The sequence below is a fragment of the Drosophila rhopaloa genome, unplaced genomic scaffold (genome assembly GCF_018152115.1).
Source record: "Drosophila rhopaloa isolate 14029-0021.01 unplaced genomic scaffold, ASM1815211v1 contig_2, whole genome shotgun sequence".
In the NCBI taxonomy this organism is placed as follows: Eukaryota; Metazoa; Arthropoda; class Insecta; order Diptera; family Drosophilidae; genus Drosophila; species Drosophila rhopaloa.
Genome location: NW_025335083.1, coordinates 22,847,945 through 22,875,111, shown reverse-complemented (window position 1 = coordinate 22,875,111; position 27,167 = coordinate 22,847,945). Strand labels below are relative to the sequence as shown.

The 27,167-nt window shown below is 38.4% G+C and overlaps 6 protein-coding genes across 9 annotated transcripts in view; 3 read left to right on the top strand and 3 right to left on the bottom strand.

Moving 5' to 3' along the window:
• Positions 1-2,864: 2,864 nt before the first annotated feature.
• Positions 2,865-3,317, bottom strand: LOC108042571 (dynein light chain roadblock-type 1). The gene has a single exon (XM_017120900.1). The coding sequence runs from the start codon at positions 3,264-3,266 to the stop codon at positions 2,973-2,975; it is 294 nt and encodes a 97-aa protein (XP_016976389.1). The 5' UTR covers positions 3,267-3,317; the 3' UTR covers positions 2,865-2,972.
• A 4,483-nt stretch (positions 3,318-7,800) lies between these two features.
• LOC108042566 lies at positions 7,801-9,520 on the bottom strand. The gene is made up of 2 exons (XM_017120895.2): positions 9,407-9,520; positions 7,801-9,350 (listed from the first exon to the last, which is right to left on the bottom strand). The coding sequence occupies exons 1-2, from the start codon at positions 9,452-9,454 to the stop codon at positions 7,848-7,850; spliced, it is 1,551 nt and encodes a 516-aa protein (XP_016976384.1). The 5' UTR covers positions 9,455-9,520; the 3' UTR covers positions 7,801-7,847.
• A 329-nt stretch (positions 9,521-9,849) lies between these two features.
• LOC108042570 lies at positions 9,850-10,594 on the top strand. The gene has a single exon (XM_017120899.1). The coding sequence runs from the start codon at positions 9,933-9,935 to the stop codon at positions 10,482-10,484; it is 552 nt and encodes a 183-aa protein (XP_016976388.1). The 5' UTR covers positions 9,850-9,932; the 3' UTR covers positions 10,485-10,594.
• An 8,125-nt stretch (positions 10,595-18,719) lies between these two features.
• Positions 18,720-19,984, top strand: LOC108042568 (Golgi-associated plant pathogenesis-related protein 1). Its single transcript, XM_017120897.2, has 4 exons — positions 18,720-18,849; positions 19,077-19,184; positions 19,250-19,476; positions 19,537-19,984. The coding sequence occupies exons 1-4, from the start codon at positions 18,835-18,837 to the stop codon at positions 19,625-19,627; spliced, it is 441 nt and encodes a 146-aa protein (XP_016976386.1). The 5' UTR covers positions 18,720-18,834; the 3' UTR covers positions 19,628-19,984.
• Positions 19,985-20,082: 98 nt separating this feature from the next.
• The window catches only part of LOC108042574 (MKRN2 opposite strand protein), a 58,493-nt gene continuing 51,408 nt past the window's right edge, over positions 20,083-27,167 (bottom strand). For 2 of the 3 annotated variants that reach the window (XM_044460361.1, XM_044460362.1), the window contains 4 exons: positions 22,388-22,616; positions 21,841-22,159; positions 21,008-21,194; positions 20,083-20,593 (listed from right to left, as the gene is read on the bottom strand). In XM_044460361.1, coding sequence (XP_044316296.1) covers positions 20,186-20,593; positions 21,008-21,194; positions 21,841-22,136 — 891 coding nt within the window. In that variant the 5' untranslated portion in view covers positions 22,137-22,159; positions 22,388-22,616 and the 3' untranslated portion in view covers positions 20,083-20,185. The remainder of the gene's footprint in view (positions 20,594-21,007; positions 21,195-21,840; positions 22,160-22,387; positions 22,617-27,167) is intronic. The other variant, XM_044460363.1, reaches the window with a different exon arrangement.
• The window catches only part of LOC108049587 (protein eyes shut), a 56,509-nt gene continuing 52,995 nt past the window's right edge, over positions 23,654-27,167 (top strand). Inside the window, exon 1 of one of the 2 annotated variants that reach the window (XM_044460359.1) lies at positions 23,654-23,816. The gene's annotated coding sequence lies outside the window, so the exon portion shown is untranslated. Of the gene's footprint in view, positions 24,153-27,167 lie in introns of both variants that reach the window. The other variant, XM_044460358.1, reaches the window with a different exon arrangement.

Here is a 27,167-nt window from a genome sequence, read left to right as displayed (position 1 = left end):
ATTGACAATGTAACCCCTTATGAAAAATGCCGAAATCCGGAGATCCGGAAAAACTGACTTCTATTTCGGTTTTTTGATCAAAATCGTGGGAAATAATTGTCAGATGTTCGAATGCCATACCTCGTTGAATTCGTTATGAAATTTCCAATCGAGTGGCATTCACAGCTAAAAAATTTCATTTTGGTCGGTTTTTCGCCAAAATTGACAATGTAACCCCTTATGAAAAAAGCCGAACTCCGGAGATCCGGAAAACGGACTTCTATTTCGGTTTTTTGATCAAAACCCTGGGAAATAATTGTCAGATGTTGGAATGCCATACCTCGCCGAATTCGTTATGAAATTTCCAATCGAGTGGCATTCACAGCTAAAAATTTCATTTTGGTCGGTTTTTCGCCAAAATTGACAATATAACCCCTTATGAAAAAAGCCGAAATCCGGAGATCCGGAAAAACGAACTTCTATTTCGGATTTTTGATCAAAACCCTGGGAAATAATTGTCACACGTTGGAATGCCATACCTCGCTGAATTCGTTATGAAATTTCCAATCGAGTGGCATTCACAGCTAAAAAATTTCATTTTGGTCGGTTTTTCGCCAAAATTGACAATGTAACCCCTTATGAAAAATGCCGAAATCCGGAGATCCGGAAAAACTGACTTCTATTTCGGTTTTTTGATCAAAATCGTGGGAAATAATTGTCAGATGTTCGAATGCCATACCTCGTTGAATTCGTTATGAAATTTCCAATCGAGTGGCATTCACAGCTAAAAAATTTCATTTTGGTCGGTTTTTCGCCAAAATTGACAATGTAACCCCTTATGAAAAAAGCCGAAATCCGGAGATCCGGAAAAACGGACTTCTATTTCGGTTTTTTGATCAAAACCCTGGGAAATAATTGTCAGATGTTGGAATGCCATACCTCGCCGAATTCGTTATGAAATTTCCAATCGAGTGGCATTCACAGCTAAAAAATTTCATTTTGGTCGGTTTTTCGCCAAAATTGACAATATAACCCCTTATGAAAAAAGCCGAAATCCGGAGATCCGGAAAAACGAACTTCTATTTCGGATTTTTGATCAAAACCCTGGGAAATAATTGTCACACGTTGGAATGCCATACCTCGCTGAATTCGTTATGAAATTTCCAATCGAGTGGCATTCACAGCTAAAAAATTTCATTTTGGTCGGTTTTTCGCCAAAATTGACAATGTAACCCCTTATGAAAAATGCCGAAATCCGGAGATCCGGAAAAACTGACTTCTATTTCGGTTTTTTGATCAAAATCGTGGGAAATAATTGTCAGATGTTCGAATGCCATACCTCGCTGAATTCGTTATGAAATTTCCAATCGAGTGGCATTCACAGCTAAAAAATTTCATTTTGGTCGGTTTTTCGCCAAAATTGACAATGTAACCCCTTATGAAAAAAGCCGAAATCCGGATATCCGGAAAAACGGACTTCTATTTCGGTTTTTTGATCAAAATCCTGGGAAATAATTGTCAGATGTTGGAATGCCATACCTCGCTGAATTCGTTTTAAAATTTCCAATCGAGTGGCATTCACAGCTAAAAAATTTCAAATCAGTCGATTTTTGGCCAATGTTCTTGATGTAACCCCTTATAAAAAATGCCAATATCAGGAGGATCCGGAAATATCAACTTTTATTTCGGTCTTTTAACGTCATTCGTTAGCACAGTTATATTAGTAGCTTATTCATTGGTCTTATTAGATTGTTATAGGTAAGAAAATTTATACCCACAACATTAAGTAAATATTTAGAATAAGATTATCCTAAGAATTAATGTATATTTAGCTTTAGATTATCCTAGATTTATTATACATAATTAATATATTATAATGTTTAAAATAAAATATAAATTATTTTAAAATGTGTTTTTATAGTTTATTGAGTTTTAATTTTAGGACTTACAGGTTGTCGACATATTGTGAAAATTGACAAGAAACCCGTAAGGCAAAGGAAAACCCTATAGTTGGAGAAACTGAAACAAATGCTATTCAATCGATTTTTCTAAGGGTTTTAGCAGTAACAATTTCTATTTTGTAGTATACTTTTAGGGCGCCGTGGGTTTTTAATTGGTGCAAAAGTGCTGCATACGTAAAAAACGTAAAAAATCGCATGCGATATTTTTAATTGAATTGTTCTCATTTCTTTATTTATTTCTATTTACGCCAATTTATAAATTTCCTTATCTAGCTCCTTACAAATGAAGTTTGTATGCCGTCTAAGTATATATTATTTTTTGCCCTCTTTGGCTGAGCAGTTCTGTCTTTGAAATTGACTGGTGCCAACACTGTTCTATATCTCAGCCCTATCGACAACTGTTCATATCATGCTTATGAAATTATTGCGATTGAATAGCTACAAGCTACACCTATGGATGGATGGATTGGCATCGAAGTCCTGGCCTCCCGAGAGTCCGTGCGACTTTACCGAGCTATTAGCTGGGTTTTTGCTTCGCCCATTGCTCATAATGCACTTTGCATGTAAAATATTTAATTAAATGAAAAATAGCAAAGCCCAGAGGAGGAGCGTCCCCTTGGTTACCGTGGCATCGGTATCCTTACATGCTCGCATCCTGACGAGGGCCGCAAAAAAAGTTTATTTGTTTCGTGGCTGCCTCAGTCAGTCTTCATTTATTGTAAATGAGTTTGCCGGGTCAGGATGCGGGGCTTCGGGGGCGAAAAAGGATGCATATATGCATGCGGTCCAAAGGATGCATATTGAATAAGACTGCTCCGCACGCAAATGGCATTCCAATTCAATTCCGATTCCCAATGCAAATAATTTGCAGCTGAATGCTATTAATGACGGGATGCTGGGTGGCGAAATGGAGACTATGGCGAATATGTTAATAACATTCCATTTACTGAACACTTTGCTTTTAAATGGATGCAAATGAAATGAGGTTTTGGGCCTCGGATGAGGCATATTCGCAATATACGTCATTTTTTTTTAGTCACTGGGGGTCTGGAGCACCATGATGAAGTAATCCTCCTGCGGGCACAGCATCACCTCGTGCAGTTCAGTCCGCAGCCGCAGGAAGGTGAATTCGTTGGTGGCGTCCAGATCCAGGACCACCTGGCGGGCCTTCTCCCTCAGCGTTTGCATCAGGGCAGCGTAGTGCAGGGTCAAGTTGTAGTCCAGGGTCGTCTTGATCGCAATCCCATCGTTATCAATCACCACAATCCCAGTGATGTTCTTCATGGACTGGAAGCGCTTCAGCAGCTCCTCCACTTCGGCCGACATATTTTTGCTTTATTTTTTGAAGATTTTTCAGTGTAGAATTGTATTTGCGAAGAATTTGCTAAACGAATAATAACAATAAATGAACGCAATTTCAAGGCATACTCTAAAATTGTTCATGCTCTACACTTGGAGAAACTAAAGTTAGTTGGGATCTAATGTTGAACATTAAGTTTCCTAAGAAATCAAATATTAACACTACAAATTTTAAAATATCAAACAAAAATAATCGAAATAGCTAAATATTTTATTAGCCCTTGTTAAACCTATCCCTCATTTTCCGCTGTGTAATGTCAAGGGGATTTTGTCATATGACTGGTTCATTTCATCTGCCAGTTTAACGAGCCGATGCAAGTTTTATGATGTTCGGCTTAATCCGGCAGCTTCTGGTGCTGTTGTGTCCGTAAATAAGCATTCAAGTTGGCAACAATTCCGAATGTCGGACTGCAAAAGTTTCGCTTTTGTGGATGGCAGAAGTACGAAAAATTAATTGAATGCTGTTGATGCTGCCAATGCCCCTTCCTTGGTCGTTCTACTGGTTCTGGTCCTGGTCCTGGTCCTGGTCCACTCGAAATGCAGATGAAATGTTTGCATCAAGTTCGAGGCGGTGCGGAAATTATGCCACTCTTCCGGCTCGACCAGACTCCGCAGACAAAAGCCGGACTACAGACTACGGACTACGGACTGCGGACTCCGGCCAGAGTTGTTATGAAAAGAGTGTAAAATTGTTCACTTTTTAAATTAATTAAAAGTCTTAAAACTCATAATGAAATTACTCAAACGAGCAGACAGCCGGACAGGATGGTCGTAAAAAGGATTCGGGCAGTGCATATGCAAATTCCTGGCCAGACTTGAGGGAAATTAAACTTCTTGCTTGACTTCTGGCGGGCAAGGAAATACATTTGGTAATTAAATCAATGTCCATGTGAAAAACCTCAAATGCAATTTGTCATGCAATGCCGGAGAAGTCAAAATGTGGAAAATACTCTCTAACTTCGTTAAATGGGGATGGAAATGGGCTTGCATTTTATTGCATATTTGTTGAATAAATAGCTCGTTTTGTGCGCTGAGCAAACAGCAAAATAAAAACAAACGAATCGAAACGCAACAGGAGGGAGAAATAGAGTCCGAGTCCTTGATCCTGTTTTGATGTTGATGCTCGCTCACGAAACTGAAATATTTACAAATGTTTTGCCAATTTATGCAAGCTGCAAACATTTACTAGTTACAAAGTCAGGGTAAAACAAAAATATGTTTACTACCTACTAGAATGGGATGCAATTTGCGAACTCCAATGGCGATTGGAGTACTTGTTTAAAGAGAAATATGCAGAAATGTAATTTGATATTTATGAAAACAAATTTGTCTTGCACTTTTTTTAATCATTTTAGTTTGTTATATATGCATAGAATTCGGACTGGCAATGTCACAAATCACATTTAATTGGTTCTGCCTTTCGGACTTTGAACTTTAAAATGGTATTATTTCAGCTGCCTTAAATTTCCCTTTAAGCTGACTGACATTTATGCGATTTAACTCCGGGCAATAATATTTTACTCGTTTAATGAATCTGTAATTAATGGCAAATTAATTGATTTTTTTAATAAATTTGACTGGTCAATTTTTATCATTCATCTGTCGGATTTCCTCTGTTTTGTCACCTTTCGTTTCCCGCACTGCATTTGCATAACGCTATTTATTAAAGAATAATTTATTAATCAACGAATCATTGGCCATATTTGAACATTTCTGCAAATGTCAAACAATGCCACAAGGTGATAATGAGATCAACAGACCCGACCATCCTGAGCAGCCCAATTTAAAGTGGCAAATTCGAGTAAGTGAATTATGAGCCAGGAGAAGATAATGAGAATCGGATTTCATTTGCAATTAGCAACGAGCACACGCATACATTACATCGTAACCAGATTCATACTCTCAATGTTGGTTAATTTCGTTCTGGCCAAAATTTTAATTATGATTGAGCATTTCTGCTGCTGTGTACGTGCAAGCTTTGTTCTTAATCGAATTTTAATTAAATACCGTGTGTGACTGAAAATTCTCGACTGTAGAACGTTTTAAAGGGCACTGTAATTATGTGTAGAGGGGGGAATTCAGATAAATTAACTCTTATTTATGCATTATTTTCTTTCTATTTATTCAGAAATATCTAAGAAAGACTATGGAGTTTTGATTGCATTTAGGCATTTGCCTATATGTTTACATTAGTTATTAGTTTTATGTACAGATTACTGATACCTTAAAAATTATTCTTAAAAAAACAGATTTATATCTTTCACTTAATCGATTAAGCCTTTATTTCTAACAAAAATAAAATACATTTATTTTCATATAATTTGCAAATTATTTCCACTGAGAAAGGTTGATCACTAAAGTCCCACTAGGGCTTTGAAATAAATCGCAGTGAGTATTCCCAAATATAGCGTCAATCGCACCTGAAGTGTCAGATGGGATAAAACCTGACAGAAATCCACGAAAATCGCTTACTGCCTCCGCCTGCAATGCAACCTGATTTGGAGCGCCTTAGGGTCCCTAAATAAAATACTCCGATACTGGGGACCTGGTAAAGTGTGACACTTTTTCATTTGACGCTCGCTTGCGTTCACAATGTCATAAGCAACGATGCCGGGGGATACAATTTTAAATTAAATATTATAGCGTGGGCCTGTGAAAGCAGCCTCTGGGCCAGATAAATGCGTAAGCAGGATACCCCACTGTGTTCAAGGATGCCTTTCGCCAGTTTGCGTGGGGTGTGAATCCGTTTGTCTGCACCTGACGCCTTCTTGTTGTGCTTTTTAGTATTTTATTACATTTCTTTTGTATGGGTGAGTGTATATTTTTGGATGAGCCAGCTTTTGGCCTTTGAACCTATCTAATCTTGGTGAATAAAATACACATTTTGGTAGAGTAAAATCCATGGGTTGGCCTTGTGAATCGTAAATTATAATTCTTTTGTATAAAGAGCTTTAACAAGTATGCAAATACATATTTTTGTCTTTTTTATAATCAATACAATCTAGCATTTAGTAGTTATTACTTTACAATTTATTGCATTTATTTGTATATTTATCTTTTAGTTAAAAAGGAATATAGATTTTTGACTTTAGATGGTTTGTTTAGTGAAAAGCTTAAAATTTATTTACATCTTCTATATTATTTGAATATTCATCGCCATCAAATATTTTTTTGCCGTCTTTCTACTACTCAATTATGTATTACCCATTTTTGACGATTACAATCCGCTTGCCTTTTAGTTCTCCTTGCTCCACTTTAATGCCTGGCAGACCCACAGCTTTTGCTTATCAGAGTAAAAAACTTCTATCATATTTAACGGAAAAAGGTCAACAAAGAATAAAATAGCTGAAAAGGAAAAACCTTGACATCACCTTTTTCAATCAACTAAAAAGTGTCTTGTTTCGCCACCCACCGCCACCGCCATCACCACCCACTTTCTCCTTTCTCCGCGGCACCACTGACTCAATAAGCCGGCATTTTATTTGCATTTTTTTCGTCACTTGCCCGCCGTCTGTCCCAAAGGCTGTCTGTCGTCATTTCTGCCGCTTCGCTGGCTGCCAGCCGAGTTTTTCACTTTGTGCCCCCAATGTTTCTCCAGGAGAAAGGGGGAGTGGCACAGTGGGCGGTGGGCGTTGGGTGGAGATGGGAGGCTGGAGCCATCGGCGGCAGCAAATTCATCATCGTCTCAGCACGCGTCTGTCAGGCGCGCTAAGGATACAATAAATGTCTTTCGCGGTCGCCCATCTCACATACAGTGTGTCCTTTCCCAAAGTGTACTGATGGCCTTGCTTACACAGGAAAAAAATAATATTTCCAAACTAACCTTTGCTCAAATGGGAATTGAAATGCATTGAAAATCAATAAGAATCTCTAAAAATATAATTTTTTGCAGGCAGTCTGTAAAATGTCAATAATTAAATAGAAAAAAATCTAATAAATGAAAAATAAAATTTTCGGGTGAAAGAAATGGTCAAAATTAAAGATTAGACCATTTTTTTGGATCTCCCCATCGGTTTGTTTTTATCAAGGACACCCTGTACGGGTGTGTGAGTTTGAGGCTGAGTGAAATACTCTGTCGGATTAATATGCAGTAGCGCTTTGCATTTTTTTGTAGCTCTCTTTGGTTTGTATCGTCATTTTCCGTTGCTGTTGGTTTATTCATTTGCCTTTGCCTGTTTTTCCTTTCCTTTTTATACATATATTTCTTTTTTTTTGATTTTGCCTCTTAGCCCTGAGGCTCAGGTGCACTTTGGGGATAACAAATTAAACAACTTTATGCAAGTGGAGCTGAATAAATTGCACCGGCTACCGCAATATGGATTCACTTGATATAAGTAGTATTTTCCAGCTTGTGTTTTATTATTGGTATTAATGAAACTAGTTTGCAGGGAGTCTAAATTTCCTTTAATAGGGTTTTCAACCGAAACCCGAATGGAATTATAAATAAGAAAACCATTGAGAATATTTATCGTCAGTGACAAAAATAAATTCAAAGAAATTATTTTATGTTGGCAATGTTTTGCCTAGAAAAGTTCTCAATATCTGTATTTATATATCCTTGACTTTCTTGCTGCCTTTGCCGTAAACTTCACCATATTGGGGGTATTCGGATTTGCTGATGTTCCGCAGCTCAAAGAAGGCCTGCTTGGCCAGCCAGTGGATGACGGGGCTCTTCCACTCCTTGAGGATCAGCTTGTACTTCTTATCGGCGGTGTCCTCGGACTTCATAACCTGGCTGTAGTTATACCACAAGTAGATCATGCACCGCAACTTGTAGATCCACAAGTGATTGGGAACAGAACGAATAATGTCCTGCAGCTGAGCCATTGACTCCATGGCCAGGTTCCCGAGGACAGTATGGTCCATCAGGCAATACACCATTTTCATGTTGTCCAAGTAATTATTTCGATTCTTGGTCAGAGCCACCGTAGTCCTCTTTATCAACTCCGCCGCATTAGACACCCCTCCCAACGGCATAAAGTTATACTTCACATTGAAGCAATCGAACTTGTTCAACTGCTCGTAAATATCCACGTCGATATTCCTGAAATCCTTCCACCAATTGCACCAGGTACGATAGTTTCTGCCCCGATAAATCTTGGTCCACTCAAGGGCGATACTCTCCCGAAAACGGCTGTATGCCAAACCGGCAGTATCTTCATCATCAATGGCATCGCCCATCTCGTCGTAGATGTGCTGGATGCAAGGCACTTCCTTCGATTTATGTAAGCGGATGATATAGTCGGGAGACCTCCTGAAGAACAGCACGGCGTAGGACCTCGATTCCTTGTGTGAAAACGTACCGACCTCTTTGGTTACGAAGGGCATCTTCAAGCCGGCAATCGTGAAGACTTTATCTTTTAACTCATAGCCACTGGAAATGGGCTCAGGTCTACGCTTAACTATCGGCTGTTCATCGTTTTCAAAATTTTCATTGGGAAACTCACGACGATTATTGAATCTAGAATATGTTTCTGTGAAATTCGATTTCAAGTGACTAAATTCATTCGAATTGAAACCCTCATCGCGTTGCATGTCCATGCGATGTTGATTACCCATCAAAGGTTCGTTGTTAAAATGCGGTTGCTGTACGTTTCGAAAACCCATTGGCTGCTGATTGCCTTGAAAATATTGTTGAAAATTGTCATTTGGAATAAAACGCTCTGGATCACGACCTCCGGGTATCCCCTCTGCATAATCGTTTTGAGTAAACTTATCAGACTCCTCGAAGTTTCTAAAGCCCATCATGTTGGGGGACACATTGCGATGATACATGCCAACTGGAGATCGAGTGCGTCTGGGACTGGAGGAATTCCAATCCAGATTCTCCGGTGGCGGCGGAGCTGTCCGATTTAAATTCAATTGTCCTCCAGAATCGTTTTCGTTCCAGCCGTGCGAATCAATCCTCTCGCAATACATATTACCCATGGGACGTCCGATCACATTATCAGTATTACGGGTATTCATATCGATATTATCAAGAAAATTGCGCTGCTTTATTTTATCTATGGCAACACTAGACAAAGGTCTGGGTCCACTTATAGTCATCCTCTGCGTAATAGAAATATTAATAAATATATTTCAGAATTTTACTCTTGATAACTTACACGTTTCATTATGGGCCTATTCCTTTGCGAAACCTGACGAGAGAGCATTTTGCAAGGTATTTAAATTAATTAAAATAAAATTATATTTTTTGGGAAATCCAAAAGCATCCAAACGCTATGAAAGTGAACGGGCGAATGATGATTGCTAATAAATTGTTGGCAATCTACAAAATCATAGCTTGCTCTGTTCAAAAATTTACAATTAATAATTTACAATATAATGAATAATAATTTTATTTTAATTAAATATTAAATATTTTGTAAATGAAATTCATTAAAAAGGGCTTAAAAGGGTTTCAATATTTCAAAACATTTTATAGTTTTTATAGTATTTCGGTAAATTATTTTGTTATTTTTGACACTGTATGTTGAAAGTGGAAAGTTACATACATAAGTTGGCCAAGCTTATAGATTCACATCTAGCTAGAATCGATAATGTCATAACCACTTTGCACTTAACAAACAAAGTTGTAAGGAAAATTATCGGTTTTTTTGTAAATTTTTATGTTTTTTTTGTACGAAAATAATGGAACCCACTTATATCATTGCGCTGCTTATTTCAATATTTTGCCATTGCATAGGCCTCTTTTACAATCCCGTGGAAGCCAGCACGGAATCAACTGTATTTTTAATTGTCGCCATAATGTTCCTGCATAAATTGAAGTTGGAGTACGACCCAAATTTCGTTCAAAGCCATGTGGGTAAAGCTCTTGAGGTTGTGGTCCTTTGTCTGGCGATACAGGTACTTTTGGTCGCCTTGTGGTTCCCCGTCTTTCAAACTCTGAAATTCATCGTGGATGCAATTTGCTGGAAACTGCTACATTCAGTGAGCAACGAACAAGCCTGGATTGTGGAAAAACTGAATAATTCGGCGGTGACAGTGGTTCTACTGGCCATGGAATCGACGGTGCTGCTCAAGGGTTTCGAGATCGCCGATGTGCAGAAGTTGTTCGGCTCCAAGGACGATTGCCTTTCAGACAGTGTCCTGTCATTTGTGGCCAAAGAGGAAAAGAAGGCTTTTCGTCGGGAAAAGAGAAGGTTGGAAAACCAGCGATTACTTCGAAAAGCCAGAGCATAAAATGATGATGACATAGCACAACCAATATGATCGGGACAAAGATAATAAATATGTTTCAGTAAGGCTAGTAAAATAAATTACTCCAAATAAAATTTACTTATGGAAGGCAATTACTTTTTCAATTTATTTTTCCTATTTAAGAGTTGCTTCTTTTAAATTTCAAACCTTGCAAAAACATGACAAATTGACAAGCCGGAAACGTATTTCTTCCCATTTTTAAGTTTCCATCGAAAACTTTGCGTTCTCCTTTAAGAAACAGCAACGACAATATGCAGCAAGCCTTGCTCCATTGGACGTGATAAACTTTCGGTAATAATTTATTGCAATCACTCAACTCAACGGCCACGTCAATGCCCACGGCAAAAAAAGTACAAGTGGAAAATGCAAAAAAAAATATATATATGTGAAGCTGTGAGAGGACTGGGCAATATTTTAAATTGCATCCCGACGGATGATAAAAAGAGAGCACAGCAGAATGAAAACATTCGAATAAAATGTGCCGCACATTCGACACACGTCGCGACAACTCGAATGTGCAAAAAATTGAAATAAATAAGATATAAAATGGTGGCACACAAACGCACATCGCGATTGGGGGACCAACAATTTATGCATCACAGATACATATGGGCAAACATATATATATTTACGACTCCCCGTTCGATGCGATAAGTGTGTTTATTTGAGCTTGCCCAATGCAATATTTACAATGCAGCAACACCAATCTTGGGGCATCTCCTGCGGCGCACACGGCGTATGTGGAATGTCGAGCATGGAGCATTCGGCGGATATGGCGGATGCCTGTTTGCTGACTCGGCGACACTTGGCCACGCCCCTTCGCCCCGTTGTCTATGGGCGCAATTAAAGCAAACAGCCAGGGGAAACTAATCTCGAGCGGCTCGTAAATTCCGAGCGGGCATTCCTGTGGGACACCCGAAGGATGTCAAGGATACCCTGCCCCCTCCTCATCCGGCAATTGAAGCTCGCTCTGCACGAAATCTGCGACGCCGGCGGAATGACTAAGCTGCCTTTCTAATTCCGCCTCGGTTTGTTTACGCTGCCTGGGAATCTGGGAGGATATTCGTTCTGCTCCTCCTTCTCCGCCGGAAAAGAAGTGGCCATCGCATGTGGAACCTGGTTCCACGGCTGCTGGAGCACCAGATGCTGCGCACATGAGGTCGGGAGTGGAATGCCGAGTCAAGCCGAGGGATCATTTGCATATTAATTAAATGTCAAAAGGGTAGCGGCAGCAAACAGTTTGTGCTCGCTTCCAATTAAATCAACTTGCGATGCGGACGAGAATGTGGGTATAGCTCAATCAAGGTCAACTGAAGGAACGAAAGTGGCTCACAAATTTAAATAATAGGAGGCATTCTGCGGGCATGTAAGCAATCCGTAAAAATCGTTTATTAATAATTACGATAGCAGCTTTTAGTTTACTTCAAAAGATTCAGCATCCATTTCACAGCCTTTCCCTCTCAAAAAGTCGATTGGCTATCAAGTACCTAATCCATTGAGACCACAAATTGACTTTCCTACATCCATTCAACTTCAGCAAAATTGCAGTATTCTTAGCCAGAAATTGGCATCTGTGCATAGTAAAGCCCCATCCCCGAACCTTTGGCCATTTTCAGGTCGTCTTCTCGACTTGAAATGAAAATTCCATAACCCGCTTATGACGCACTGCTGCCGAGGAGAGCACATAAAGTAGGCGGCTGTGGGATGAGATAGGGATTCGGCCTGACAACCTCAAGTGACATTTTGCGTCAATGGCCAAATTGGTTTCACTTTTCTTGTGCTGCTAGCCAAAAACTTGTATGGCTGAGTCTAATTGGCACATTCACACGAAACAATTGAGGGTCAGGCGGAAAGGAAAACTTGGCTACAAATGCTACTTCTAAAATTCCCAGTACCACGAGAGCGAATTTTTCCAAAAACAATTCATTTGAAATGTTTTAGTAACTACAAAATTAGCATTCACCTTGGTTTCTGAACAAATTGGCTTACAACAAAAGTTCTTACAACGTGTGGTGAAATCAAAAGTGTAGTAATCGTTTTCACAATTGAGTTCTGATTTCCTCTTAGATGTCTGATTTCAGTTAATGGATATTCATCGGTTAAGCTCCAACTAATCACTATCCAAGCAGGGCTCTCCGCAAGTCCCCGACATGTCAATTAAGTGATGAAAATTCCTTATATACCCACAACGCACTGGGTTTTGGATTTTCCCACTTTCCCAACCGCTGGCAAGTGTCTCCCGTTTCTGGTAATTTGCCAGGCCAAATGTCTGCTAGAGTCAAAAGCCAAACTTGGCAACCGCAGAAGCAGCAACTCGAGGAGCAGGATGTCAAAACATATAGACGTTGTGAAGTGGATACATCACGGAGCTCCGGCAACAGTTGAAAAGGGTTGAGGTTGAGAGAGTGACTCATGGGAGTTTGCCAAATCCTAGCCTGCATTCCACATGCTGCGGCTCAAAAGATATGCAAATCTTTGGCGTTGGTGGAAATGTCAAGCGAATTCGGCTGCAGGAAATTAGCACGCAAATTACAACAAAACCGACTTCAAGTGTGGTGTAGATATTTTGGGAGTACTGTAGTAAACATTTTCACTCGTCTAAATGTTTAATGCTTGACAACATTTAAAATATATTTAAATATATTTAATTTGGTACAAAACAAGTTCATAAAAACATTACTTATTTGTATTAACTTGCGGTAACATTGATGTTTTCAAAATAATATTTTTACGCTTTTAAAAATATAAATAAAATATATTTAAGGTAGACTTCTACCTCAAACTCAAATATCAAAATTTTTATTTTAAAAAATCTCAGATGAATGGATCATGAAAGTCGTACTTTCTTTTGTTCAGTGCACAACTTAGCATTTTAATAAATCCACTAGCGATTCCTGAATAGCTTTAAGTGTGTGTTAGTATTTCCAATGGGTTTCCCACTTCCAGACTGTAATTTCTCTGTCAGTCAGCAAATCCAGTTACTCAGCTTGATCGGCATTTCACACTTCAACGCGTTCTCGCAGAAATTCCTTGGTATTTTATTGTTCCCTTAAAACGATTTTCTTTCGCCAGTCGAGCGCAAATAAGTCAAACGAAGTGACCTTTGGACTGAAGTTGAATAAATCGCATGATGGCAATGGCCAAAAGGCTTTTACCAATTGTGCGCTTTCAGCAGCTGCAAATTTTCAATTTATCCATTCAACCCACAAAAGTATGCTAAACACGTGGCAAACCGTTTTTGTGGAAAATCAAATTATCAGCAAATTTATTTAATGTATAACATTGGGGATGACCAGGCCACAAAAAAATAAATGCGCTTTACACACGCAATTAGCAATATTTCGGTGACCAAAAAAGCCATTGAAAATTAATCGAAATCAATGGCAGTTTGTTCGCGGTATTTTCGGTTGATTTTTCTGTGTCACCCAGATAACCGAAAATTGGCGCCGAAAATGCTAAACCGCAGATGCTTTCAGCTTCGCCAAAAACCTACATATATAGTGCAGGTTAACCCACAATAAATGTGTATCAATGAGCCATTATCAGCTAATGGCAAATTCTTTGCATAATTCAAACTAAACAATTTTGACTTTGGCAAAATATGAGCCAACCTGGGGATAAATTGACGATTCAATTTAACACACAAACGACTTTGGGCTACCAAATATGCAAGAACTCAGGGCGCAAGCACACTTAATTTAGCATAAAAGCCAAGTTTAGAAGTTTCTGGGAGCCACATTTTGTTTGCCTTTTACCCCTCGAAATGAAGCTAGCTCAAGTTGATGAACTGTAAATGAACTTTGTGTTTGAATTCGATTTAGTTTCATTGCAACATGCTTGAACAGCACTCCATCTAAACATTTTCCCAAGGACTACTCGGACATGAGTTTGTCTGCAAGGCAGCCGAATGCCTGCATCTGCCTGTTGGCTTGCGGAATCGAAAGTTGTGGCATTAAATAGCAGCAGCTGCAATTTGTGGCCCATGATACTGCCAGAGTACACATTACATCGGTGTGGGAATGTAATATCGGTTGGTTCGGCGCATCCGTTCAACCATGTAAGGAACATTTTCCTCAAGAAAACTGATTGAAATCTAGGACAGCAAAAAGTTTGAATTCAAAATAGTATGACGTACTTTATTTTTAATATTTCTTAGTAGAACACATTTTAACAAGCCCCGATATCAAGGCAGGATAATATGTTTTTAAGCCAGTGGTCAAAAAACTGCAACGCTGCGTATGCGTGATAATAAGCAATAAAGTCCTCAGTTAAAATCACAAAGCACAAACCAACTGTCATAGCCCGCCATCGTTTGATAATTAAACGACACACATCACTTTTAGTTATGTGTTTTTATAAAAATGTTCCACTTAATTTGCATGACAATCCCACAGATTTTCACACAACCGACAAACGAAGACAGATGAGTTGACAATTAATCCAGCAATCAAGCATTTTCCGTTCACCTACAAATATGTATATAAAAAAATAAAACAAAAGATAAGCTTCAAGAGAACTTAGCTGTGATTTCAATTGTGATGTTATTTTTAAATTTCATAAGAAATAAAACAACAAAATAAATAAAAAAATAAATATATGTTTATCACGATTTGAATTCTTATCGCTTAATTCGCTAGAGACTTCAAGCTGATAAAGCAGAAACGATTGTGGAAATGTTAAGGTCGGGCAAAGTTTTCTTATCTTAATCAGATTTTTAAAGCTTTTCATCAGCAAATTAACAAGGTTTTTGCGAAAAGCGTGTCAAACCATTTGTTTAAATACCGCCACCACCATTTCCAACCACGATTAGTATTTGTGAATGAAATCAGTTGTTATCTCTGTTCGTTTACGTTACGCTTAGTTGGTCTTATCAAAATCAAAGCAAATCGTCGACAGAAAGTAAATATTTGCACGTCACTCGGCATTGAGTGGGCACTTGACAGGGCTTTGTATTGAAGCTTATCGCGAAGAGTATTTGCATACTTTATAATCCCCTCGATTCTGCAATGGGAGCTCCCCGAAATTCAGTTCGCTTGCTGCATAAATCACAAAGAAAATGCATTTATCTTGGGCAACTGATGCATTGGTTGTTATTAATACATCCTATTGATAAATACCCCACTACTAAATTAAAAGTGTCAACGGAGGAACCTTCGATTCCCACAGCTTTGTTCCATTCTCCCTGCTGGATTTTCGACAACAAAGCATTTGACATTAGCTGAGATTTTCAATGCTTTTACCCCATTTTCCCCCATTTTCCACGGCGTTGAAAACGTGTCAAATGGAGCAAGAAAAACGGCGACGCGATGGGTGTGGGGCAATAAGAAGTAGATTGGTTTGGTGCAGCCATAGAAAGGCATCTACATCATCGCCCTGACGCCGGGTCTAAACTGTTTGCCAGCTTGCAGCTCGGCACTTGGTCAAACTCTCGGGTACAAAGTTCGCCAAATCGTAAAATGCCAAGCGAAATGCATAGGAAAATGCATTTTAAATGCCGCTCAAGGTCTTTCTTTTTCCGATTTGATTCTACCCGTTTGCACGTTTTGTGTCACGCACTTATGCTGAAAGTCTATTTATACATTTTAATTAGATAACAACCATAACCCAGACAAACTGAGCCCTCGCATGGCGCCAGTTTATAAAATCGATTCTGCGGGGGCTTGACTCGTGTGAATTTTGGTTCTTATAGGCGTAAACCGAAATACCACCCAGTCACACCCACTGCGATCGTCGTATTAATACCTTGAGAGCAAGGTAGTTAGTTTCGAAATTATTTTTGACTCATGGAAATTGTTACGCAAAAAAGTACAGACAGAAAATACCGCCCAGTCAGTCACACCCAATACGATCCAAATTGCCTTGAGAGTAATGTACTTAATTTCGCAAACCAAACAGCCCCACTTTTATAAGCCATTATGACTCAAGCAGATCGAAATGGATACGGCTTTTATACTAGTCATTATCTCTCGGGAAATGTCAACAGAAGAACTGTCATTCAATAACGTGCCGGAATGTATCAAATAAAATGTGTGCTTTTTTTATTTGTTTAATACCACTCAAACTAATTAATGAAAAAAATAAAAAAAATTATTTGTGACGTGAAAATGCACTTGGAAAAAATTTGGTAGTAAATGTTGATTTGTGATGGAAATTTAAATTTAAAATTAATTTAAGAAATATACAAAAATTGGTCTCCAACGAAATAATGAATTAACAAGTTATGTGTTTACTTCGTTTTTTAAATAAATGAAGATATTACATTTTAATGTTTAAGACTATAATAACTAAAGGCAAGAATGACATGCTCCGCTTTTTCGATGTGTATCAATTACCAAGTTTAAACCCGTTCATTATCATTTTGAGCAGTTGAGTCAATGACGGTGTCAAGTCAGCCCGTGTCATTTCCTCCAGGAGCCGGCTCAACCGTAGAATTCAATAATGACACCCGATCCGGCTCACCGGCGAGTAAACAACGGCATTAGGAAGTGGGTGGCTGGTGGCAGGTGGCAAAACTTTGGGCCGAGGACGGGGAAAACTTATTTGCTTCGAAATTACGTGTCGCCAAAGTTGGCCAAGGCGACATTATACAATTTATATGCACGTATTGCGCTCTATCCAAGATGAAATGTCGACTCTGATGCTGAGACTGGGGCCGTGGCTGCTCATCAACGTCATCAACGAGAATGTAATTACATTTTCCCGATTCATGACAGTTTTGCATAACCAAGAGTCCTGTTCATGTCCTCATCCACGTCGCCATTTCCTGTAACTTCCCCCGTCTGGGATATTGCGTTCATTAATGAGGCAGGCGCGAGTGGCAGCCACAAAAGCCGAGCCAGGAATATGGAATCTGGACGAGGCAGCCGTCTCCAGGGTCCTTACTGAGTCACGATAAGCCGTCAAGAAAACTCCATTTAAAATCTATTAAAAAAATCGGATTATAAAGGATAACTATAAGGGAAAGAGGCAGCTCGTAAATGTGACTCACTACTAATTTAAATGTATCTCATTATTTGTTTTGGACTAATACAGTTTTGTGACTATTAAATGACGCACATCACTTTATCAGTTTTCATCAATTTGTTCACTTTAGTTGCAAGAAAGTCCCACAGGTTTTTATACATCCGCCAAACGAAGACAGATGAGCTGGCAATTAATCCAGCAATTGAGGATAAATTTTGCTTCCACCACCAAATATTAGCAATCTTTATATATACACCCATTTAATACGAATAAAACTTATCAGTCAAATGCAGACCAAGCTCCATCCGCATCAACTTCACTTTTTATTTACATTTCCATTAAGTCAACACGAAGAAAAAAGAGATGCGGGAAAAAGGACGAAAGCCCTGCTTCAGCAGAAAAAAAACGAGGTGGAAAATTTACTGAAACAAAGTCAACACGAATTTGCAATTTGGTATAAAATTTCCACTGCGACCGCTGCACAAATTGCTAATTCGCTAAAAACTTCAAGTTGACATAAGAAATTTGTGTGAATACATTTTTTATGCGCCTCCTTTGCACAGGACACGGCGTTGAAACTGAAGCGGAAAGGACGAAAGAGAGCATGATTCAAATACAACGAGATAGCAAGTGCAAAGTAAACGGCTCGAGAAACTCAAGTGTGCCTGAATTTGTACTACTAATTTAAAGTCTTCGATACAAATATACAAATATAATAAATTATACTTATATTTAAAGCACCGCAATAGCAATTTACTATCCATAAAGTATTAATATGGCAATTATTTTAGCAAAGACTGGATTTCACACTATATTTTATTGCTACTTATGCAAAGTGATAAGATATGTGACAAAACAATGTGCAAATGTTAAGGTAAGGCAAGGTCTTCTTATCAATATGTGTATAATTAGTTGTTTATATATATGTTGTATCTGATATGTAACTTCTATTTACGACATTTTCCACAAGTAATTGTAGTTAGATTGGAAACTATTTTGATAACAAATTTCTTGTGCACCACAGCCTCAATCACCCCCATAAAATGTAAATAAATAATTGTTTCAATACGCTATTGCCGGTACGTCATGCCCGAAGATTAGTCAGCCTTTGTCGGAACCCCACAATTGCGACTGTTTTCCAAACTCCGTCCAGTTGTTGGGGAGGCAAATGAACTGATAAGGAAATCTGGGCCAGTCGCATAAAAGCCCTCGGAGAGCTTCAGACGACTTTAGTTTCCGCCGACCAGTCCCAACGCTTGGGCTGCAATATTTTAATTAACATCAACATAAAAAGTTGAACGGACGTAACTAACAAGAGACATAAGTGAATTTTAGCCAAGTTGGAAGGAGTTTATATTGAAATTGCAAAATGAGCATTCAACAAGTAATAAAAACTACAAGTTAAATAGGGAATAATTTAAGTTTCTCGCCTTAAAAATTCCACAGTAAAAAATATTTCATTTAAAAAATGTTGCTGTGCTTTTAGATAACAACACCTTATTTAACTATTAATAGAAAATAAAAAGAATAAACAAAAAAATCGAATTGTGTTATTAACTGAGAAATGTGAAGTATTATTAACTTAAAATAATTGTCAATTAAAAATTTCAGTTTGAACAAGATGTTCTTAAAGCCCACAATACATATCGGGCCAAGCATGGTGCTCCACCCTTAACTCTGAGCCCCAAGCTTAATCAATTGGCCACCGAATGGGCCAAGGTATGAGCACTTAAATTCTTCAATGAACAGGAACTCTTCATTTAAAAGATATTTAAATATTACAGTACTTGCTGTCCAGAAATCGAATGGAGCATCGACAGAACAGCGGCTATGGCGAGAATATCTATATGGCCTTCGGAGGAAATTTGGAAGGTGCAGACGCCGTTAGATCTTGGTACGAAGAGATTCGTCTTTACAATTGGAACTATCCTTCATTTCAAAGTAGCACAGGACACTTCACTCAGGTTGTTTGGAAGGGCTCCACTGAGTTGGGCGTAGGTTTTGCCAAAAGGTAAGGCCTCAGCAACACGACGATGCATTTATGCATTTTAATTTAAATTGTTTTTTTAAGGGGAAATACCATATACGTAGTGTGCAACTACAATCCCCCTGGCAACTACAACAACATGTTCAGAGAGAACGTAGCTCCTCCAAGGCAATAGTTATATACTTTTATTAACTAAACACATTCCAAAGATATACAGGAACTTAGAAAACATAAGTAAACCAAACAAACGACTAACAATTCTGAAAGGCTAAAGAATCTAAATAAACTTTTTCCATATCATTCCAAAGAAATAAGCGAGCTTCCAAGCCGAAAATAATATTTTTGAATAGATATTCTTAAAAAAAAGCAATGTTGCCAAAGAAACAAAATACAGGTGAAGAAAATATTTGTATTGAATTTTAAATTCATAAATGTAAAGCTCTTAGAATAGCAAGTGAATTTTTAAAACGTCAAGCATATAATGTTAAAACTTGTTCGAATTTTAAATTCATTACTTTCAAGACATCCAATCGAAATAATAAATACATTCCATTAAATAAGGTGTTTTTAAAACAATAGTAAAATAATATATACAAATAATTAAATATTTTAAAAAGATATACACATAAACATTATTTGACATTTTATTTATCGTCAAGTATTTTTAATTTTACTACAATGAGATTAAGTTTGTCAGTGAATGTGCCACCCCTAATTGTCCTCATCGATTTAATCATTCTTCGATGGTGCAGAGAGTGGGCCGTGGGCGGGATGCAACTCCGGCAATACTGCTGCTTGAGTATCCTTTTTTTGAGAACTTTTTACTGCTGCCAACAGCATCACAGACATCCGAGGAATAGGAACATGAAGGAGCTGCCGATGCTGGCTTACTGAGATTTTTAGGCTGCTGCCGATGGACGTAGATTCCACTTCGGCGGATTTTCCGATACAGTGAGATATACTTTCCCGCCGTCCTCGTCCTTGGAACAATGCACTGCTCACAGAAGGCGGTCTTGCTCCGGGCCGCCTCGCTCAGGTGGGCGTGGCCCAGGGCCTGCAGGAAGGCCAGGACGAAGGCGTAGCAGTTGTGACTCTCCTCCGCGTAGCTGGCGATGGACCACCGAACCGATTGGGCGCAAATCTATTAATGCAAATGGTCGAGGGACCGATGGAGGCTTAGGGATTTGCATTGATTTTAGGCAGGGTGGCTCGATTTGGCCAGCCACTAAAGTCTGATACATTTTTTTAATTTATTCTAATCTGCACTAAGATGAAATAGTCACATAAATTCGCAACTGCTGAGTTTGATCAACTTCTAAATAAAATATATTAAATTAACACCACAGATCTTTGTAACTAATTGGCTTTGAAATCCAACTACAACATCAAGGTTTTAATTTTTTTAACATATCTTTTTTAATAACAAGAGTTTCTTTAAGCACAAAAAATGAGTTGTAAGACCAATTTTATTTTCTAGTTATCCCCAGATTTCATTAACTTTTCTTGTATCAAATCGAGCCACCCTATAGTTTTATGGAGCGGATTCTGCACTCACCTGCTGCAGGACCTCGTCCCAAAAGTCGTGCCACGGCTCCGGCACATCGCCCACCATCAGCGATTGCCGCCACTCCGGCGGATTATCGTCCCGCCGATGGCGGCGCAGGCCGAACCGATCGAACTCCACGATGTCGCCGCCGGATGTGGTCACCGCGATATGCAAATCGGTGGCGTTGTTGTAATCGCTGCGGGAACACAACGCATCAAAAATATATTCCAGCCATAAAAGACACTTCTAGTCGGGGCAAAAAAAAAACATTTCGGGGAAAATTTGCACAAATTTGTTTGGACTGAATATCAGACAGCCAGAATCAGGCTGCGGAATAAATGGAGGGAAGCTGCTCGGAATAGTCTGCTTCAATTGCTTGGCTTCGGTTTATGAAATTTGAATTTTTCTCAATTCATTTAATCTGTACGTGTATGCCTTTTGAATTTAGAGCTTCATTTGCGAGATTTTTTTTTAAGAACTAAAAATTAAAGTGTCGTATAATAAAATAGCAGTCAAAACTCATATATTCTTTTCGTTACTTTGATAAAAGAAGACCATTAAGAACAGAATTGGTTGTTTTTATGATCCTTCTTTTTTTTAATTATATACATATTCAAAAAATTAATTCTTTAAGAGTATATCGTAAATAAAATCGCATGCAATATATCGGTAAAATCTGCAAAACTTCATTACAAAAAGAAAGCCCGTATTAAATTCTTGGTTCAAACATACTTTGAAACTAATAAAAACATTTGTTTGATTTGGTCGTTGATTTGAATGTCCCCAGCTGCAGCAAATATGCTTTTAGCCTGGTCGGGCATTCCATTCTGGCCAATACTCACTTGAGGAAATCGCCGGTGGAGGGACGCAGGACAATGGCGCATGGATACTGTGTGGCCCGCACAAAGGGATATGGCAGGCGAAAGGGCAGGAGGCGTTGCCCACTCGTGTCTAGTTCCGCATTTGGATCCGCATCCGCATTCGTATCCGCATCCCCATCCGCATCCGCGTCCAGTGGGGCATTGCAATGGGGACAAGAGTGCGGCAAAGTGAAGCAGAAAACTTTCACGTTGCAGTGATGAAAACAGAGAATGCCCGGATCCGAGGTAATTGTGGTTGTACTTGTCGTTGCCAACATGGCTCAGTGTGCTGTGTGGTTGCCTGTACAGTTCAAAAAAATATACAAGTATTACTTTCACATCAATAGACTTTAATTCAAAAATAAATTAATTTAAATACGAGATCAACATTCAAATTTAAATTAAGTATAATATAATATAATTGAATTGCGATGCAAATGATTGCTATTTAAATATCTAGCTGTCAAGGGTTTGAAATTCATATCTATTTAAGGTAATTAATACTATTCTACCCAATTATAAAATATACCTTGTAGAAACACAAATTGGAAGGACTCTTTTTCTCACTGTGTTAACTCCTTCTCCTGGATCCTGTTTCCTAGCTCCTGGCTCCAGGCTCCAGGGCTTCCCCTCCTCTAGCCCCCGGTTGTGGATCCTTCGCCTTGTGCCCGTATTATAATTGATACACTTTGTCTACGGTGCCACTTTCCTCGTCCCCGTGGCCTCCTGTCTTTGGTGATTGCGGTTTTCGGCCAGGCCTGAAACGAAACGGAACGAAAAATTCTTGTAAATAAGCCGAAACCAGACGAAGTTGCGACCAAAAGCGGTTTGCCCGGCATATTCAGGCGGTGAACAGTTTCTGTGGTCAGCGGATCGTAAGGGTCCTGCAAAAGGGATACCAGAGCGCTAAGCCAAAAACCGTGCACCATTTTGTAACATTATTTACTGGTACAGGTAGAAGGGTATTTAAAAGCTTTTTGATGTTAGAACTGAAGTTATAGGTAACAAATGATTGGAATTATTAATAATTATCTAAAGTATTTATTTTTACAATTAAAACATTCAAGTTTTAGATTTTTGCTCAAAAGATGCTTTAAAATCATATACCAAAAGATATAATAAATAATAATATTTATATAATTTTTCCAATAAATGTTGCGAAAAATAGTATTTTGCAAATCAATACTCATGCAATAAAACGAAGATTAAAAATTTTTGATTGTCCATTTGATTTTAAAAAGTTTTTTATTATTTATTAAGTTTTCCTTCTTAAATAATAACTAAACCTTTGGTCATCCAATTTTACTTGTACACAAAAACAAAAGTAAACTTGCTTCCAAAATCACTCCCCAAACTCAAAAATGATTACCAACCCTTGTTAGCGTGTCTAGAAAATCTTTACTTACCAAAACCGTAATTGCCGCACCCTCTAACCAAAATATAGCTCCTCAATCAATTAAATTCGTAGAAAAGCCACCCTAAAAAGCCAGTCATATGTTGGCCAAGGAAGAAAGCCGGCATTAAAGAAAGCGGGCCAACACACAGAAACGTAAACAAACCGGCAAATGTGAACTCACCACCTGACCAAAGGAAAAATCGGAAAATTCACCGCCAACAAATGGCCCAAAACAGCTAAGAGAGAGGACTGGCGAAGAGAGCGAGGGAAATTCTGTCTCCGGAGGTGGAAAATGCATAATTCACGACGGAATTTCCCGGCTCGGTTGCGGACTCGGCTTTTCGGGAACGATGGCTCTAAGGAAGCTCGAGGCGAACCAGTTGACGGCGAGCCGTGCGAGCAGACGGTCGTGTTTCAGTCGCAGTCCCTCGAGGAACAGTTCCCGACACCCCACATAAAAACCCATCATTACCAGCGACACAAGTGCAACGGTGTGAAAACCAGGGAAAAACTGTGTGCGATTTCGACGAAAAACGCAGGATATATCGTCGCATTATCCTTGGTAACAAACCTAAACCTAAAACCAAAAAACACAAAAAAATAACCAAAAAAAAAAGACAAATAACGAACGAATTTTGCTTGTTTACAACTTGCGGTCAGGACTTTTACGGATTTTCAGGGGGTTTGTCGTGTTAGTTTGTGTGGTTTTTCCGCCCCTGTTCCTGTGTGTTTGTGTTGTGCTGCTGTAAAGTGGAAGATGCCATGGCAACACATTGCTAATCGATGACGTGACCAAAAACAACAAAAAATAACCAAAGGAAACCAAAAAAAAAAAGGAGACCGCGCCCCCCTCTTCACACTTGGGATAACACAAGGATAATGACCATAAACTGACTTGGTATGTGGCAATCAACATTTTGACAGCGGAGCCCGAAAATTTGGCTAACTGATAAAGTGTTGCGGCTAACGAAATTCATTTTTGATAGCCCGAAAAGGGCCAAATTTAAGCCTCTTAAATGTTTTGGCAACCTCTTTTCTTTTGCGGCTGAAATGCGGCATTCAAGATCGAAAGAGATAGGCCAACACCAAAAGTTGACATTCCGCAAACAAGCAGGAATGGCCGAAAGGATATAATTTATTTTAACTTTTCCTTTTGGCCCGCTCGCACAGCTCTTAACCCAATTAGTGGGCGTGGCACTTGTAGAAAATTAAAATGTTAACTTGGCAAACTTGCCGAAAAACTGAGAGAGAAACTAATCATGAAAACTTTTTGTGACAGATTAAGTGGATAATTTTTGAAATGGGTCACTAAGAGTTAAAAAAATGTTTAAATTAATGCTTAATATAAATTTATTAAATTATGTAGGAGCAAGAACGTTAAGGATTCTGGAACCTTACCTGACATTTATATAACAGATATTCATGCAGTAGAGGGTTAATTACTTTGTTTGCTGCTTTAAGTTTAGAAACTAGTAAAAGAAACTATATTTTAATATGCAGGCATACATTTTCTTCTATAAATATTCAAGGCTCTTTAAAAACTTACAGAAAAACATTTGCGCAACTTCGTTTCCTTGCCAAGTTTCAGCCTCTTTAAAGTTAGAAACTTACAAAACGAATTCACTGAGGAATTTAAAAGTTTTTTCCATAGAATATTCATTAAAGATAAAACTAAGCAAAATACCATAGAGATTCTAACTAATATTTAACACAAATTGCATATCAGTTTGTAATGTTATTTGTGTGATTGCCAATAATTAAAACTAGCTTCTGCTTAATAATTAAAGACAAATTCCAACAAATTAATTTTGGTTAATTGTCAAGCAAATAAATAAATTTGCTTTTGCTTGGGTCATGAAAAACAAAAAAAGCAGGTCAACCCAAGTAAAATGGCTAAAATAAATTGTGGAGTTTTGCTTGAAGCCTCGAAAGAAAACGTAGAAAACCAGCAGGTTAACAAATGCAATAAAGGAAACGACAACAGGCCTTGGAAGTCTCGAAAAGAAAGTAACTAGGGGTACATGGAAAAAATGGGCCATCCCAGCAACAATTTCGGTCAAATCGAAAAAAACTTTATCTCTATGTTGTTTGCCAAGTTGAATTAAACACGCCCCCAAACACACATGAAAAACAAGAAAGGAAAGCTAACTTCGGGCGGAGCCGAAGTTGATATACCCTTGCAGAATACTCTGTAAATTATATTCTCCAAAATTATTCATATGATGCATTCTTAATACTCATAAAAAATCCCAACTTTCTAACTTTAAAAACACCAAAGTTATGGCATTTCCAATAGTTCAGTTATATAACAGCTATAGGATATAGTCGGCCGATCCTTATGAAGTTTGGTAGGTCGGATTGATTGGCCAAAAATAAAACCCATAGAAAATCCCAACTTCCTAACTTAACAAACACCAAAGTTATGGCATTTCCGATCAATCAGTTATATGGCGGCTATAGGATATAGTCGGCCGATCCTTATGAAATTTGGTACGTCGGATTGATTGGCCAAATATAAAACCCATAGAAAATCCTAACTTCCTAACTTTACAAACACCAAAGTTATGGCACTTCCGATCAATAAGTTATATGGCAGCTATAAGATATAGTCGGCCGATCCTTATGAAATTTGGTAGGTCGGATTGATTGGTCAAATATAAAACCCGTAGAAAATTAAAACTTCCTAACTTTACAAACACCAAAGTTATGGCATTTCCGATCAATCAGTTATATGGCAGCTATAGGATATAGTCGGCCGATCCCGGCCGTTCCGACATATATACTGCGTGCAAAGGAAAGAAGGGTGTGTGCAAAGTTTCAATTCGATATCTTTAAAACTGAGAGACTAGTTCGCGTAGAAACAGACAGACGGACAGACAGACGGACAGACAGACGGACAGACAGACGGACAGACGGACAGACGGACAGACGGACAGACGGACATGGCTATATCAACTCAGGAGGTGATCCTGATCAAGAATATATATACTTTATAGGGTCGGAGATGTCTCCTTCACTGCGTTGCACACTTTTGACCAAAATTATAATACCCTCTGCAAGGGTATAAAAACAGTCCAAGAAAATCTCAAAGAGTTGCGAGAAATGAAATTACAACTTGCATCCTCTTCTAGTCTTTTTTTTGGCAAAGTACTTGGACAGAACCTTCAAAAGGAATTGTTTGGCTAAAGAAAACATAGAAAGGAAGGCAGTAGAAAAAAAATTGGAAAAAAATCTGAAATTAAGTTTACGCATTTTTTTACTGCTTATTCAAAAAGTCGACGTTAAAAGAGTGGAGAGCACAAACGTAAGGAATAAGGTATTTACATGGCATAAGGCACTTGAAAAATGCACAAGAGCCAACCAAATTCTGGATAAGGACTTGTTTTTTCTTTTGGTCAAGCTCTTTCCCGCAACGTAAGAGAAAAGAAGTGCAAATTTATTAATCAGGTGCGACACAAAACCGAATTTCGAACACCCTTAGGTTAAGATAAAATTAAAGTATATTACACATGCAAATTACACAAGCTTTTACTTCAAATTAGAAAAGTATTTTTTCCTATTCATTTTTTTAAGAACAGGATTTTATCTTTACGTATTTCATGATTTTACGGATTGTTTTAATCAATATTCAGCAACTCAATTGCACTTTAAATATTCAGCTTGTAAGGGTGTTCAAAAAGCAAGTGAATAATTAAGTGAGAGATGGAAACTGCCAGGGCCTTCCAGTAAGTAAATTTAACGACAGTAACTGACAGTAAAAATTGCTCAAAACTTTATTGTCCTGTGCTTTTCCCCTTTCTTGGCCCTTTACGTTTTTTTTTCGGATTTCTTTTGTTTTGTTCGGTCCGCAGCTGGTGACGCAGGATATAAATTACATTGAGAACAATAAGAGCAACAGCAGCAGAAGCAGCTA

Excerpts from the sequence above, each read along its gene's own strand:
- LOC108042571 (XM_017120900.1), bottom strand. The coding sequence starts at position 3,266 with ATGTCGGCCGAAGTGGAGGAGCTGCTGAAGCGCTTCCAGTCCATGAAG.
- LOC108042568 (XM_017120897.2), top strand. Across the intron at positions 19,185-19,249 it reads TGGCCACCGAATGGGCCAAG|TACTTGCTGTCCAGAAATCG; the intron begins GTATGAGCACTT and ends TAAATATTACAG. Across the intron at positions 19,477-19,536 it reads GGCGTAGGTTTTGCCAAAAG|GGGAAATACCATATACGTAG; the intron begins GTAAGGCCTCAG and ends TGTTTTTTTAAG.
- LOC108042570 (XM_017120899.1), top strand. The coding sequence starts at position 9,933 with ATGGAACCCACTTATATCATTGCGCTGCTTATTTCAATATTTTGCCAT.
- LOC108042566 (XM_017120895.2), bottom strand. The coding sequence starts at position 9,454 with ATGCTCTCTCGTCAGGTTTCGCAAAGGAATAGGCCCATAATGAAACGT. Across the intron at positions 9,351-9,406 it reads ATAGGCCCATAATGAAACGT|AGGATGACTATAAGTGGACC; the intron begins GTAAGTTATCAA and ends TCTATTACGCAG.